We start from the raw sequence: 16,446 nt of genomic DNA, 5'->3' as shown, positions 1-16,446 counted from the left end.
GAAAGCAGAGCCCGCCCACCACCCCAGCTCAGCTTCACTGTGACCCACAGGGGAAGGGGAAGCACTGGGGGGAGGGGAAGCTGGTCACACAGGAGGCTCCAGGAGTCCCCTCTGAAGTCATCCTCTCCATCCCTACCTCGGTCTCCCAGTCCAGCCAACAGAGATGCCTGCACTCAGGCACAGCACCCACTCTCTCCACCCAGCACCAAGTCAGGACACGTGGACAGATAACCCCCACCCTACAACTCACCATCCCACTACATACCCCCTTGGCTAAGCGGCTGCCATTCCTGTCTGAACTCCTCTGATGGCCTCCTACCTCTCTGCCTACTCCGCCTCTCTGTCCCACACATTCCCCAGGCCCCTGAGGACCCTTCCTGAAACGCACATTGCCTTGGCATCCCAACCCCACCCCTTTCCCATCTCCTGCGGGCCCCAGGGCCCTGTGCCTCCTGGCTCCTGGTCACCCCCAGAAGGTTTCTTTCTCCAATGCCTCTGGCCTCCACAAGCTGTTCTGGGAATGCTATTTCCTCCCAACCCACTCAGGCCAACTCTTGCTTGGTTTTCAAGACCAGCTCAAGCACCATCTTTTCCAGGAGGCTTTCCTGGCCCACAGGTGAGGTGAAGAGCTCTCCTCAGGGCTTCCCCTCTCCCTGGGCAAACTTTCTCTTGGGCCCTTTGCTCAGTTCAGGGATGCTCTGAGGACTTGCCATCTCCTCCACCAGCCTCAGCATTCCCTGGGTGCAGGCCTGGGGGGTACTACCATGTACAGGAGCTAGTCCCCTCCCCTCCACCTCTCCCTAGTCACAGCCACCCCCTAACTGCCAATGCACCAGGTATGGACCACTGGCCATGGCGGACAGCACATCCACACACCCTGCCATTCACATTCTCTACAGTGAGAGGCCTGAGCTTGCATCAGGGCTCTGACCCACAACATTTCCGGCTGACCTTGGGCAAGTCTGACTTAGGCAACCACTTATTTACATAAATGAGCTAAAATAAGAAAAGAAGGGAAAGGAGAAAGTGAAGACACCTCCCCCTCAACCCCCCTGCAAATCTTTGAAAATTTGGCAGCCTGGTAATGCCCAGGGAGCTGGCAATCTGGGGAAGAGGCCACGCTGCTCCTGCCCTCGGCCCAGCCCGGAGGCCAGAGGCAGCTCTGGGAGAGTCTGTGTGGCCAATCTGTACAGGAGCAGCAGCTTCAAAACCCCCAGGAAACCAGCAAGGGGTGGTAGCTACTTTGCTTTTTCCGGAAGACCAAAATGGAAGAAGGGAAGAAATCAAACACCCTTGGCTTCCTGGCTCCAAGGATGTCCAGGTGACTTACTGACTGTGAGCTCCTTGGAAGTCATTTCCCTCCTCAGGACAAGTTTACACTGCACAGGCCTTGAAAATGCATGTGTGCCCTCAGGCAGTGTGCGTGTATTTGCATGTGTGCGTGAAAGAGAGCATTTGTGTGTGTGAGCATATGTGCCCGTTAGCAGACATGTTTAGGAAACAAGTACATGTGTGACTCACTAAGGAGACCCTGAGAGCCTGGGAGCCCCAAGGTCCCTCCACCAGCCCTACTCTGGGAGTCTTGGAAGGCTCTGCTAGGGCCAGGGGTCTGAAGACCGAGCCTCCAGAAATTGGGGAGTGGCAATGTTATGGGTTGAGTTGTGTCTTCCCAAAACCCATATGTTGAAGTCTTAACCCCTAGTACCTCAGAATGTGACTATATGTGGAAATAAAAGGTGATTAAGGAGCTGATGGTGTTGAAATGAAACTATTCTGGTGGGTCCTAATCCATAGCACTGGTGCTGTAAGAAGAGCAGAATAAGACACAGATACACAGACACAGAAAAGATGCCAGAAGACGCTTCCATCAACAAAGAGAGAGGCCTCAGGAGGAACCACCCCTCCTGACACCTTGATCTTGGACTTTCAGCCTCCAGTCTGTGAGGAATAAATTTCTGTACCCATCTGCATAACTTTGTTATGGCAGCCCAAGGCAACAACACAGGCATGGGTCCAACCAGAGAGAGGACACCACCCTCCACTCTCATCATGGGCAAGGAGGACAAAACCCCACTGGAAAGGAGCTGAAGAGGCTGTTTCTCCAAGTCAGGCTGAGGAGGGCCAGGTTCAACTGAGGGGCTGTGCTCCTGGGACTCTGAGGATTAACTCTGCATGAGCAGGACCCCGACTTTCCTCTCCCACTCTGCCCGTTGTAAGTCACCTCACCTTTTAGTGGAGTGCTCTGTGCATACCCGCACAGCCTGGTGTGAGGCCTGGGGAGACTGAGTTGAGGGTAGGAGAGGGGAAGGGAGCCTATGAGAGCAGGAGGACTGCGGCAGGAGCCCTGGGGGTGCACGCAGCCCACAGAGCTAGAATGAGGACAGTGAGCATGTGCACCTTGTCTCTCCAGCTGATTCCACAGACCAGGACACATTCTCATTCCTCCAGATGAGCCACAGAGTGACACTATGGCTGCCTGCCCATTTTCCTGACCATAGCAGCACACTGGCCACCTTCTCTCTTTTCTAAGCACACCAAAGGGTTGGCCACCCCAGGCCCTTGTTTCTCCAGTCAAAACCAAGCTCAACCCTATCTCAACATATACAAAAATTAACTCAAAATGGATGGAAGACCTAAATGTAAAAGCTAAAATTAGAAAACTCTTAAAAGAAAACACAGGGGTAAATCTTGGGTTGGACAATGGTTTCCAAGTAATGAAACCAAAAACATGAGCAACAACAAAAAAATAGTTAAGTTGGACTTCATAAAAATTAACACTTTTGTGCTTCAATCAAGAAACTGAAAAGATAACCCACAGAATAAAATATTTACAATTATATATCTGATAAGGTACTTATATCTAGAATACATAAAAAACTCTTGCAACACAACAATAAAAGGACAAGCCAATTAAAATATGGGCAAAGGATGTGAATGGAGATTTCTACAAAGGTGATATGCAGATGGCCAATAAGTACGTGAAAAGATGCTCAACGTCATTAAATATCACAGAAACACAAATCAAAACCTCATTGAGACACTACATTAAACCCATTAGAATGACTATAATAAAAAATGCAGACAATAGCATGTGTTGGCGAGGACCTGGAGAAATTGGAACCTTTATACGTTGGTGGGGGGGGGGGGGTGTAAAATGTGGGGCCATTCTGGAAAAAAAGCCTGGTGGTTACACAAAAAGTTAAACCATATGATCCAGCAATTCCTCTCCTAGGTATATATCCCAAAGAAGTGAAAACATATGTCCACACTGAAAACTTGTACATGAGTGGTCATAGCAGCATTGTTCAAAATAGCCAAAAAGTGGAAACAGCTCAAATGTCCATCAGCTGATGAAGGGATAAGTAAAATGTGACCAATTCACACAGTGGACTATTATGCTGCAATATAAAGAAACAAAGCCCTGCCTGGCCGGCGTAGCTCAGTGGTTGAGTGTCTACCTATGAACCAGGACGTCAGGGTTTGATTCCCAGTCAGGGCACATGCCCGGGTTTCAGGCTTGATCTCTAGTAGGGGGTGTGCAGGAGGCAGCTGATCAACGACTCTCATTATTGATGTTTCTCTCTCTCCCTTTCCCTTCCTCTCTCTGAAATCAATAAAAACATATTTGGAAAAAAACACACCACAAAGTCCTTACGCATGGCACAACATGCATAACCTTGGAAACATGGTGCTCAGTGAAAGACGGCAGTCAGGAAGACCACACGTTGTGTGGTTCCATTCTTATTAAATGCTCAGAACAGGCAAATTCATAGAGAAATGAGTGGTTGCTGGGGGCAGGGAAGGGTTGGGGGTAAATGAGGAATAAATGTTAATGGGAGGTTTCTTCTTGGGGTGATGAAGATGTTTTAAATTGTGGCAACAGTTATGCATCTCTATGCAGATACTAAAAATCATTGAGTTGTGTGCTTAAAATGGGTGAATTGCATGGTATGTGAATTATACCTCAATAGAACTACTACAAACAAAACAAAACATGCCTGGTCCATTCAATTCCCTCTTTCCCACTGCTAGCTCTGCAAAATGACTTAACTGTCTCAGCTTCCTTTCAGTGGCCTTCCTGGAACCCACTCCAGATCTGGAGGAAGGGGGTGTAGTGAGAAGCTGCACCTACCTTCTGCCTGGTAGTACACCTCACCAGCAAAGTGGGCAATGCCGAATCTGGCATCGTGGATGTTCCTGGGCTGCAGGAAGGCCTTGTTGTTGCCATGGACACTGTTCAGTTTTTGCAGCATGGTGGTGTCTGTCCCCTGGAAGAGCACAGGCACCCTATGGGCTGAGTTCCCAGAGCCCAGCCACAGGGAGGTCAGCTGGCACATCCACAGGGCTCAGGGGCTCTCTCACGGGCCCAAAGCAACTGAGCTCAGAATGACCGATGGTCTTTCTACAGACAGGAAACGGAGGTCTAGGGGTCGATGACTTGTCACAGTGAGCAAGGGCAGAGCCAGAGCAGACACTGGGTCTGCCAACCTCCATTGCCAGCTCTCTGGCTCCACCCTTCCCTACAATTGCCCAGGTACCCTGGCCCTGGTTTTCACTCCTCTGGATTAAGAGCTTTTACTGACTGCATTTGAAAGTCTATCTCCCCAAGGACAGGCAGCTTTCCCTAAGGGCAAGAATAAAAGTTTTTCCTTCTCTGTACCCTATGCAGCCCTTGGCCCACAGGTGCTTAGGAAGCCCTCTCTTGGGGTGCGTTCTTGAATCTAACCAATAATGGAGCTGCCATTCTGCTGGGGAGTGGGAGTGAGGGTAGAATCAGGAAGCCTCCTGCAGGGGGTGGGGTTGCCTGAGGTGGGCCTTGAAGGGGAGGAGGTCTGGTTTGGAGATGAGCTGAGGCTAGTTTGCTAATTCCGAACAGAGGTTTCAGCAACCTCTGAACAAATGAGCCACCCCAGGGGAGTTTCCCAACCTCCAGGCAGAGACGTGGGGGGGGGGGTCTGAACGAGAGCGTGGGAGGCTCGGGGACACACCTGTGGGAAGCGGCTCTCCTCATCCAGGAGGGAGATGATGCTCATGGGCTTGAGGGCCAGCAGGTCCAAGGTAGGCCGGTTGTCTGTGTACTGGATGAAGTCCCAGGCAATGCCCTCTGAGCGGTACTCCTCCTGCTCCAGGGTGAACACGTGCTGCACAAAGAACTGCTGCAGGTGCTCGTTGGCGAAGTTGATGCAGAGCTGCTCGAAGCTGCAGAGGCAACGCCGCCACCAGGCGGAGCTGGGTCAGTGTGTCCCTGCTGCAGCTGGTGTGAACCGTGGCACACAAGCCGTGTGTGTGTTTGCATGGAGCCACACGTATGTGCCCACAACGCACATCCCTTTCACATGGAGCCCTGTGTGCACGAGGACACACACCCTCCCTCTGCTCTCTGCCTCTGCCTCATCACCTCGCCTCTTCCACTCTGTGGCAAACAAGCAAAAAGAAAGGAGAAGGCCCTCACTGATGAAGGCGAGCCATGGAGTCCCTGCCTTGGGCTCCTTACCAATCCCCTACAGGGTCCTCTGCCAGGTCTGCTATCTTGACGTGGAAATAATCCTTGGGAAACCATGTGTCCTGTGACAGCCCAGCCCTATGGGCAAGTGGCCTTGGTACAAGAGGAGCTTCTGGAGACTCAGTATTGACTGCAGGGCTCCTCCCGGGCTCCCCACCTTGGGAGAGGGTCCATCTACGCATCACCCCTGGCTCAAGTCAGAAAACAAGAAGTCATGCTTGACACCTCCCTCTGCCTCTGCCCAACTTCCAATCAGTGTCCAAGTCTGGTCCGTGCTCTGTTCAACACAGTGCCCTGGCCTCTACTTCTTTTCACTCCTACTGCTGCTACCTTCCTTGCCCACCTGGAGTGGGGACTGGCCTCCCAAGGCTTCAGTCTTGCCCCTCAGTCCTTTCCAGCTCACCAGGAGAGGAAGCTTTCTGACAGGCCGGCCCCAGCTCTCCCTGCCCCTCAGGCAGGGTCCGGACAGGGGCACAGTAGGAAGCCTGCCTCTGTCCCAGGGGGTGGCTGCAGGGACTTCTGAGGTGCTGTGGAGGGCCCCAGTTCTTCCTCATCTCTGAGTCTTCACACATTTGCTGCCGCTCCTCTCCTTCCTCACCACACGGCCCAGTTCGTTCACCCCCTGGGCCTCACTTAGGCATTTCTGCCTCAGGATGGGCTACCAGTTCATGCAGAACCTCATCATGCCTGGACTTGTTCAACATCTGTTAACCCAGGAGGTGAGGACACAGGTCGGCCATGCTCCCCACTCCCAACACATTGCTTGGGGAGGGCTCAGGGTACACTTGCAGAAGGCATGACTGAGTAGGTGGCTGGGTGCTGGGCCAGGGTCCCCACTGCAGCCCTGTGACAAACCCCAGCCGTGGCTCCTTCAGGGAGGGGTCCCTGCATAAGTGGCCAGATCCCCACAACCAACTACTCATGCTCCTCCGAGGTTTCCAGGGTGTGCTTGGTCTGCTCACCTGTCCCCCTTGAGGACAGAAACCAATCATCCAGACCACATTTTAGTTTACCAGGCCTTAGAGCTCCCATCATACTGGGCCTAATTCTGCCAGTCCTTCCATGCTGCTGCCCTGCCTGCACAGCTGGTCCTGGGAGCCTACCACTCAGTGTGCTTGCATTGGGAATGGCTTGTGTCTTGACAATCCCGGCTCACCAAGGGGGCCTCTAAGACTTCACATTGAGACGGGGCCTTGGGCAGGGGCAAGTGAAGGTGGGGATGGCCCCTCAGCTCCTCAGACGGTACCCAGAGGTGTCCACTTCTTGAACCAGTCCTAGGCTCTGTCCTGCCAAGTCCTTTAATGAACCGGGCTCCGGAGTCTGCTAGATTGTATCGAGGTGCTTCCTGCTTGCTTGTCCCACCTTCGTTTTCTTCACCTGGCCTCCTCTGCCATTTGATAATGTACCAGCACATCAGCTGTCCATATCTGCCTCCACCGCCTGGCCCCCTTCACCACCCTGTCTCCCCTCATCCCAGCCTCACCAGTTACCGCTGGGTAGCTCCTCTGACCTGCCTCCCGGTCAGCTCTTCAGCCTCCATCGGGGCTGCTGGGACACTGGGTCAGCCGTGTCCTGCCTTGCCTTACCCCCACCACACTAAAATATCAGGGATGGTCAACAAGTCCCCTACCTTCTCCCTTACCTAGGATGCTATACCACCTAAAGATGCAGTCAAGTCGATGTTACTGGTTTTCATTTTCACCCCAACCTCACGGGACAGTTCACTCAGGTTCATGAGGAGAGCAGATGGCTCAAGAGGGGTGATAGAGGCCTGGCACTTGGGATGCTTGTAGCTATGGGGCCTTCTCTAGACATGCTATGGGTGCCAGGGGACATGCACAGATGTTCTCCCTACAGAAAGACTCAGGTCTTCCCAGTGGACTCACCCTGGCACCTATGATTGGAGGTGGGAGCCCAGGGGGAACAATGGCTGACCTCTAGCTTGCTCAGTGAGGAGTCCGGCTTATTTTCTGAAAGCAGGTGAACTGAGATTTTCATACCTATTGTTGTGGAAATTTTCAAAGCCAAAAATGTCCAGGAGGCCGATGGACCTTCGCACATTTTTGGGGTCCTGGGCAGGCGGAGTGAAAACGGCAGCATTGATCTTCTTGACAATCCACAGGAAGAGGTGCCCGTAGATGCCCTGAGGAGACATGGGGCACAGCCAATGGGCTGTGAAGCACAGGAGGAGGCTGCTCCCTCCTCCGAGTCCACCCAGAAAGGCTGCCCTCACAGATCTACTAAGGTTATCATCCCTACATTAAAGGCAAGAAGCCAAGCCCAGAGAGGCTAGGAGGCCCAGTCACCAGCAGGTGACCGGCAGAACTGGGACTTGACCAGCTGTTTCTGCCCTGTCCTGCTCTCCGCCCATGGGGCAAGGAGCCATGCTCCACAGGCAGCTGCCCCTTCTCCCACAGCCCTGCACCTTGACAAGGGCATCCCTCCGGTCTGCAGCCTGGGCGATGTTCAGAGGCCTGGTGACGAACTCCCCGCGGATGATGATGGAGTGCTTGATCAGACAGTCCCGGAGCGCCTGGTGTGTCACCTGGGAAGGCAGGTAGACAGCTGCAGGACAGGGCCTGGTTCCAGGATTCTGACCTGACTGTGCCATGTCTTATTCCCTCTCAGGAACAAATACCTTATGCCCAATGCCTGAGGGTGGGAGATGCCTATGACGAGGGCAAGGCGAGATGGGACCAGAGTCAACATTATGGGTGGGCCCCACCATGCAAGGAAGACCGAGCAGGCAAAGCCCCAAAGTTCCTAAGAACCCTGCTCCAAATGACCAACACAAGCAGCAAACGTTCCTAAATGGGACTGTTTGTCCTTCCCTTTTCTTCCTCCCTCCCTCCCTCTCTCCCTTCTTTCCTTCTTCCTTTTTGTGCTTCTGATTCTATTAATTTCCCACCAGAACAGCCAGTGGAGTGTGACGTGGAAGTCACCACGATTTCCCAGTGCAGACATGTCCTTGCCCAAGCCCGCAGTGCCTTCCAAGTGAGGATCCATTTCTCTCTGGACTACGCTGGGGGCTGATGGTGTGAGCACGCCTCACTGTCCCAGATCAGCCTGGCTCATGGGGAAGCCCTAAGGATAAGGCTGTAAGCAGGGAAGTTTGATGGGAGCTGGGGAAGATCAAGGGTAAGGTCACTGGGTCAGGTGGCCCAGAGGGAGAGGTTGGAGATGAGTGGGGTGGAGAGTGAGGCATCATTTTGCTACTTTAACGGTTAGCTCACACTGCCTCACTCTGCTTCCCACCCCAGGGCCTGCCATGGGCAGAAGGGTGCATGGGTTGAGCTGAGAGCCTGGGAGAGGGGTCAGAAACAGGAGCAAGAGAGCCTGGGAAGGATTATTAGAATCAGGAGTCAGGGGTCTTTCAGCCCAGGCCCCTGGGGGCCCCTCACAAAGACGGAAGCTGGCAGACATAGAGGCCAAGCTACCTCCAGTAACTTCACCACTGTGGGAAAGGCAGATGTCTCCACCACGTCGGAGGAATCCAGGTTCTCAAAGACCGCGGCTGTAGGGAGAAGAATGACCCTGAGTGGCAAAGCACCCTGAAGTGACGCAACAGAGGCCCCATTGAGGGCAGGTTTGGGCCAGTCCCAGCCCTGAGGCTCTACCTCCCCCAGGTCCCTCATCTTCAGCTCCTGAGATCAAGGCCTGGCTCAAAAGGAAGTATGAAGAAATTCTGGCTCGTTGGGAGAGAAGCCTGGTAGACTGGGCTGGGCTACATACAGGGTGTGGGGGTGTGGAGGGGGTCTAATAAGGGGGGAGATGAATCATCGCGCCCCCATGTCTCCAGGGCAACACGCTCTGCAGTCCATAGAAACCTGGACATTCGCTTGTTCCTTGTCAGATAAGACAACGTTAACGAGCCTGGAAGTCTCCCGATGGCCTCCCTAGTTCAAGTTCCTCCTCTCTGAGTCAGCCTCCACCTTAGGGCTGCCAGGGTTGCGGAAGAGGAGTGATTTCTGTGTGTGTGTAATTTTTAACTTTAAAACATTGCACAGTGAAGCATACAGATAAAAAAAATGCATAAAACCCAAAGGCATGTTACAATGAGTAATTATTAGGTCAACACTGCAACCATTACTAAAGTCAAAATACAGAGCCTTGCGGGCCCCCGGAGTTTAGCATAGCCCCTTCCTGCTAAGACCCTGTTTCTCTCCGATAACCGCTCTCCCCAGGGTCATGGAAAAACGCCCCTGTTTTTTTGTCATCTTTTGACTATCTATATAATTAATCCCTGAACAGCATTTAGTTTCACTGGTTTTTAAACTCTGTGTAAGGGTGATGTGAAGGTCTGCATTCTTTGTGCCTGGCTTCATTTCCTCAGCATCACATTTAAAATCCCCCTCCCGACCCGGTGCCCCTGCTTGTCGCCCCCTTTCACCAGCAGAAGTGCCCGGTTTGGTTAATACAGTACATGGCCGCCTGCCACAACTCACTGGATAGCTTTCCTCGGATGGTGTGAGACAGTGGCCCAGGTTCTTGTTGCCCCAGAGCAGTTTATTAAAAGTCTGTCCTTTCCCCACTGCTCTGTGAATTGGTGTTTCATGAGTTCTAGAGCTAACCGTAGTCTCTTCAAATACTGGACTGGGCCGGGCTACAGGGTGTGGGGTGTGGAGGGGGTCTATTAAGGGAGGAGATGAATCATCGCCCCCCCCCCATGTTTTCACTTTCTCCCTCTCCTTAGGACCCCAGTTCAAGGTGCGCTGGTCTCCTCACTGTGCCCTCCAGGGCAGGGGCTCCCGGAGCTGGCAGGATAGGGCAACCCAGGCCGCCTGGAGGCTTACGCACTGGTGTGCAAGCCCACGCGGCTCCGCTTACTCTGCTCTACCCTCACCCTGAGGGGTAGCCCTTTGGGGTGTTGGCTAAAAGTGGGGGGTGACTGATCGAGTCTTGATCTTTGGAGTGCCCTAATCTTTGACAGCTTTTCCTTAACCTCTCAAGGCCTCCACAAGTATAGCTACTTTCCATGTGTTTTTCTAGGGCAGGGTTAGACCATGTGATTCGGGGGGCTCTTCAGGTGAGAGCCTGAGAGATTTCTTTCCCCTCCTCTCCTGGCTCCCTTCTTCTCCCCCAGTGGTGCTGTCCGAGGAGATCATTACCCATAAACTCCACGTTCCCCAGGTGGAGAATGGCTGCCAACAGCTTGCTGAGGTCCCAGTTCTCAGCATCAGAGAACATGAGGATCTTCAGTGCTGAGCGTACGTGGGCGTAGTCCTGGGCGTCATGAAGCCCCTCACAGGAGGTGCAGTTCCCCTGCAGAGTTGGGCATCTCAGCTTTTGGTAGAGGCCACCCCATACCCCACCTCCTTCATGTAGGGTCATCAAGGCAGAGAAGCCTCAGGGACTCAGCCAAGGGACCTGAAAAGTGACACTTCATATGCTCTGGGTGGACCTTGAGGGGCCACAGGGGGGTCCAGAGGCACAGAAGGAGTGTGGGGCTCTGCAACCAGCACTGGGACTTGGTAACTGGGTGGCCTTGGTCAAGCGACTCAGCTTCTCTAAGCCGATGTGTCACCCATTCATAGCAACTCCTGTTTTACCCTCTCTGCGGAAAAGCACGGGTTCAATTAATAAACACTTTCCAAGGCCCACTGTGTGCCGGGCTCTGTGCTGCTGCTGGGAGTTCAGGCACAAAGCGCCCGGCCCCACCCTGGGTGCTGTGCAGGCGGGAGGGGCAAGCGGGGGCAGGTGACGGTCTCAGAGGGTTACAGATGCCCAGACCAAGGCAGGCAGCACCAGCCACTGGCAAGTGAGGTGAGGCTTCCAGGAGGAGGCTCCTGAGCTGGCCCCCAGGTGAGCTTCAGGGGGCTCAGGAGAGAAGGTCTCCACGGAGAACAGCTGGGCTGGGGGGAAGGTGGGCGCAGGACCCAGGATTAGGAGGAGGTTGGGATTTATGGGGAGGAGGGAGAGGTCCGAGGGTAGTGGGATCTGGAGGGATCGGAAACCATGCTACGGGGTCGTGGGGGAGTTGCCACTGGAGATGGGGTCCGTCAGACGTCCGTGTGGAAGTCTGCGGGATGAATGATAGAGTGGGGTCAAGCCTGCGGGGTAGGTGACAAGTTAGGTCAGAGGAGGGACCCGGGGTCTCCCCGGCCCGGGCAAGGGCGGAGGAGGCCTTGAGGCGGTGAAGGGGGGAGAGGCCGCCGAGGGAAGCCGCGGTCCCCGACGGCAGACCCCGCGGAGGCCCCGTGCCGACGGCCCGGGCCGGGGGCCAGGATGCAGCCCGGGCTGGGGGCCAGGATGCAGCCCGGGCTGGGGGCCAGGATGCAGCCCGGGCTGGGGGACAAGGATGCAGCCCGGGCTGGGGGACAAGGATGCAGCCCGGGCTGGGGGGCAGGATGCAGCCCGGGCTGGGGGACAAGGATGCAGCCCGGGCTGGGGGACAAGGATGCAGCCCGGGCTGGGGGACAAGGATGCAGCCCGGGCTGGGGGACAAGGATGCAGCCCGGGCTGGGGGACAAGGATGCAGCCCGGGCTGGGGGACAAGGATGCAGCCCGGGCTGGGGGACAAGGATGCAGCCCGGGCTGGGGGACAAGGATGCAGCCCGGGCTGGGGGACAAGGATGCAGCCCGGGCTGGGGGACAAGGATGCAGCCCGGGCTGGGGGACAAGGATGCAGCCCGGGCCAGGCAGGCAAGGTCCCTGCTCTCCCGGGGTTCAAGCTCTAGGCGCACCCACAGGATGGCGGCTAGTGGGGGCGGCGGGTGGGGGGACGTGGAGACACCTGCCCATGACCCACGGGGTGGGCAGCCTTTTGTCCACTGGTTCCAAAGGAAGGTGAGGGGCATGAGGAAGCCCCAGACCAGGGTAGGTCTCCGGGTCGCACGGAGCGGAAACCACCCGCGGAAAGGGGTGGGGGGCACCCAATTCAGCCGCTAAGCAAAGGTGGGCGGAGCACCGCTGCCCCTCCTCCCTCCGGCTCCCGAGCTGCTGGGGGCGGGGCCGTGGGGCGGGCGGGGAGGGGAGGGAGAGGGAGGGGGCAGGGGGAGGGAGGGGAGAGAAGAGGAGGGGGAGGGGAGGGGAGGGGAGGGGGGGAGGGGAGGGGGAGGGGAGGGGGAGGGGAGGGGGAGGGGAGGGGGAGGGGAGGGGGAGGGGAGGGGGAGGGGAAAGAGAAAGGAGGGGAGGACAGTAAGGGAGGGGAGGGGGAGGGGAGGGGGAGGGGAGGGGGAGGGGAGGGGGAGGGGAAAGAGAAAGGAGGGGAGGACAGTAAGGGAGGGGAGGGGAGGGGGGAGGGGGGAGGAGGAGGGAGGAGGGAGGGGGAGGGGGAGGGGAGGGGGAGGGGGAGGGGAGGGGGGAGGGGAGGGGGGAGGGGAGGGGAGGGAGGGGAGGGGAGGGGCGGGGAGGGGAGGGGAGGGGAGGGGCGGGGAGGGGAGGGGCGGAGGGGAGGGGAGGGAGGGGAGGGGAGGGGGAGGGGAGGGGGAGGGGGAGGGCGGGGCGGGGCGGGGAGGGGCGGGGCGGGGCGGGGAGGGGAGGGGCGGGGAGGGGAGGGGCGGGGCGGGGAGGGGAGGGGCGGGGAGGGGCGGGGCGGGGAGGGGAGGGGCGGGGCGGGGCGGGGAGGGGAGGGGCGGGCAGAGGCGGGCCGGGCGGCTCACGGCGGTCAGGCAGCGGTAGTCGGCGGGCGTCCCCAGGCGCAGCAGGTCCCTCTCGGCGGCGCTCAGGCCGGCCAGCAGCCCGTAGAAGACGTGGAAGTTGCGCTCCCCCGGGGCCTGCGGGCGGCGCGAGCTCTGAGCGGCCCCCGCCCCCGCCCCGGCGGCGCTCAGAGCCCCGGCTCCCGCGGGGTCGTCTCCCCGAGGCCCGGCCGCGGCCGCCCCCCGCCAGACCCCTCCCCAGGCACTGCCCGGAGCCCCGAGGGTGCCCTCCCTAAAGTCACAAGCCAGGGAGTGACGTCAGGATACGCGCCCCCCCACCCCCCCGGAGGACGGGCCGCCTAGGGATTAATTCCGGCGAAGGCGAGGAGGAGTAGGCGCCAAAGAAAGAAAAAGACCCGCGGATGGAAACCCCAGCGGAAACCCGCTCCCCCGCCTCCGTGCCGCCGGGGCCCGCGGTCCCGCCCCGGCGTCCTGGCCCCGCTCCGGGGACCGGCTCGGGGCCTCGGGAGGCCCTGCGGGGGGCGGGGGGCGCGGCGGCTCCCGGCAGCCGCAGCCCCGAGCCCGCCTGGCACCGCGCCCGCCTGGCACCGCGCCCGCCTGGCCCCCGCGCCCGGCGCCTCACCTGCCGGCAGACCCGGGACTTCTCCAGCAGAAACTGCTCGATGCGCGCGCTCTCGATCACCCCGCTGGGGCTGAAGTAGATGTCAATGTACTTCCCGAAGCGGCTCGAGTTGTCGTTTCGGATCGTCTTGGCATTTCCAAAAGCTAAGGGCCGGAGGGCGGTGCCCGTGATCGGAAAAGAGAGGAGAAAAGGTACTTTTGGCAGGGTCATCTGGGAAGGCTTCTCGGAGGAGGTGACGAAGTCCAGAATTGAAGACTAGGTCGGATTGCACTGGACAGTGGTGGCAACCAAGGGTTTGCTAAGAGGAAGGCTAAGTGCAGGCAAAGGGTTGGAGGTCAGGAAGCATGGGGTGTGCTTGCAGAGTGGGAAATTTGGCTGGAGCACAAGGTACAGGAGGAAGGCAGTGGAAGACAAAGAACTCATTAGTAGATGGGCCTGAGAGGCACAGAGCCTTGAATGCCAGGCTAAGAAATTTGGCTTTAATTCCACAAGTGATGGGAGAGATGGGGAAGCTTCTGAGGGAACGTGGAAGCAGATAGGTATTTTAGAAAGATCACTCAAGCTGCAGAGTGGAGGCTGGGTTAGAGAGGGCAAGCTTGCAGGGAGAAAGTGGCAGGGGCTGGCACAGGCCAGGGCACAGAGGAGGTCAGCCCAGGAGGCACTGGGCTGCAACATGAACCAAAGGGCATCCCATAGAGCTCTCTCTAAGGCTTTTCAGAGGTGGCCCACAGGAAGGAAGGTCCTAGTACGTACACCCCCCACCTGCACCCATAATTAAGAGAAAATAGCATGGTTCTTACCAAGAGCAGTGTGCTGGGGGATTTCCTGTTCTATGCTATTTAAACTCGTTGCACAGCCCAGTGGTGGTTGGGGTGCAGTGTGAAATTATTGTGCCACGGTGCAGCATTAGCCCCATGAGACCAGGACAAGCTTCCTTGGTCAAACTGACTGTCTTGCCCTGGAGGAACCCCAGTGAACAGCAGGGGCTCAGAGAAGGGCTGCCACTCAGAAACCTGCCTAATGTTGTTGAAACCAGTGGCACATCCCTCTTCACGAAAGAACAGTATATGACAAGGTGGTTTTAAAATGTATATGAAAAGGCAAAGGACCTAGGATAGCTGAGTTTGAAAAAGAACAGAATTGGAGGATACGTGCTACATGATCACAAAACTTACTACAAAGCTGCAGAAAGCAAGACAGTGTGGTATTGCAGAAAAGATAAACAGAGAGGAATAGAGTAGATTAGATAATCCAGAAATAGACCTAATGTATGGTCAACTGATTTTAGACAAAGGTACAAAAGCAATTCAGTGGAGGAAGAATAGTCTTTTTGACAATGGGGCTGAAAAGATTGGGTATCCTTATGGGAAGAAGGAAGGAACTGAGGGTGGGAGAGAGGAAGGAAAGAAAAGAGAGTAAATACTCAGCGGATACTTCGCACCACAGACAAAAATTAACACAAAGTGGGTCATACACCTGAATGTAAAACCTAAAGCTACACAACATCTAGAAGAAAACATAAGAGAAAAATCTCTGGGTTAGGCAAAGATTTCTTAGCTACAACACCAAAAGCATAATCAATAAAAGAAAAAATGATAAGTTGAACTTTATCAAAATCTCAACTTCTGCGCTACAGAAACACTGTAAAGAGAATAAAAGAACAAGCCACAGACTGGGGAAAAAATACTTGCAAAACACCGATCTTGTAAGAGTTAGTTGTATCCAGAACTAGCTCTTACAAAATCATAAATAAGGACTCATCTCAATCAAAAAACAGGCAAAAGCTGTGAACAGATGCTTCCCCAGAGAAGCTGCACGGACGGGAAATGAGCACAGGAGAAGCAGCCGTGGCGGCGAGGGAAAGGCACTGGAGGGCTGCGGTGAGATGCCTCTTGGCTCAGGGCAGAGTGCAGAAGGCCACCTGACAGCACCACGTGCTGACGAGGCTGGGGGCGGTTTCTGAAAACGTTAAATCGCTCACTTACCATCCAACAGTGTCACTCCTGCATGTTTATTTAAGAGAAAAGCATATTCCCACAAAATCCTGCATGCAATTGTTGATAGCAGCTTTATTCACAAGCACTAGAAACTATAAACAACTCAGAAGGCCTAGGGAGGAGGCTGGTCCTGAGGTGACAGTTTACCTTCCAAGATGGGGTTGGCCTCCAGGACCTGCTGCTCAATCCACGAATGCTGACCGCTAACAGTGGCCAGGAACTGCAGGATGAGCTTGGTGGTCTCCGTCTTCCCCGCCCCAGACTCACCACTGCAAAGACAGTATGCAGGGAATTAGTCAAGAGAAAAATAAGATTTTCAGCACATCTTAACTCTCCTGCAAACCCACCACAGGCCTACTTTCTGGGATAGTCCAAACAGAGATGGTCTCTCCCTGTGCAGAATTCCACAGCACTTGCCCTCAAGTCCCCTGTGGTTTCGGACTGTCTATACTGTCTTAGTTATTGCTGTGTTTGTCTTTTGACCCTGCTCAGCTGTTAGCCCTGGGAGGTAGGGTCTATTTGGTTCATTCCAGGGTCACAGGCAGTGCTCAGTGATAACAGATGCGTGAAAAAGACCAGCTGACGCGATGCCTTGTGACATTCTCTCTGTGAGCGGCGAGCTTGTGTTGGCTGGAGGGAAACTGCATTAGTCTTTTGGGAAGCAATTTGGCACAGGTATCAAAAACTTCAGGATTATCCTGCTTTTAGCCTAAGAAAATAATCTTA

At 55.7% G+C, this 16,446-nt stretch overlaps 1 protein-coding gene across 1 annotated transcript in view; it reads right to left on the bottom strand.

Annotated features, from left to right (window-relative positions):
* Positions 1-16,446, bottom strand: part of MYO7B (myosin VIIB) — an 89,063-nt gene that overhangs the window by 59,625 nt on the left and 12,992 nt on the right. The window contains exons 5-13 of the mRNA XM_087819403.1: positions 15,868-15,989; positions 13,724-13,866; positions 13,105-13,218; positions 10,612-10,765; positions 8,941-9,017; positions 7,929-8,048; positions 7,504-7,646; positions 4,989-5,199; positions 4,133-4,268 (exon numbers count right to left, since the gene is read on the bottom strand). Coding sequence (XP_087675529.1) covers positions 4,133-4,268; positions 4,989-5,199; positions 7,504-7,646; positions 7,929-8,048; positions 8,941-9,017; positions 10,612-10,765; positions 13,105-13,218; positions 13,724-13,866; positions 15,868-15,989 — 1,220 coding nt within the window. The remainder of the gene's footprint in view (positions 1-4,132; positions 4,269-4,988; positions 5,200-7,503; positions 7,647-7,928; positions 8,049-8,940; positions 9,018-10,611; positions 10,766-13,104; positions 13,219-13,723; positions 13,867-15,867; positions 15,990-16,446) is intronic.

This window comes from Miniopterus natalensis, chromosome 8 (genome assembly GCF_054644295.1).
Source record: "Miniopterus natalensis isolate mMinNat1 chromosome 8, mMinNat1.hap1, whole genome shotgun sequence".
Taxonomy (NCBI): domain Eukaryota; kingdom Metazoa; phylum Chordata; class Mammalia; order Chiroptera; family Miniopteridae; genus Miniopterus; species Miniopterus natalensis.
Note: the sequence above shows the minus strand (reverse complement) of the source record. Positions and strands in the feature narration are given on the sequence as shown.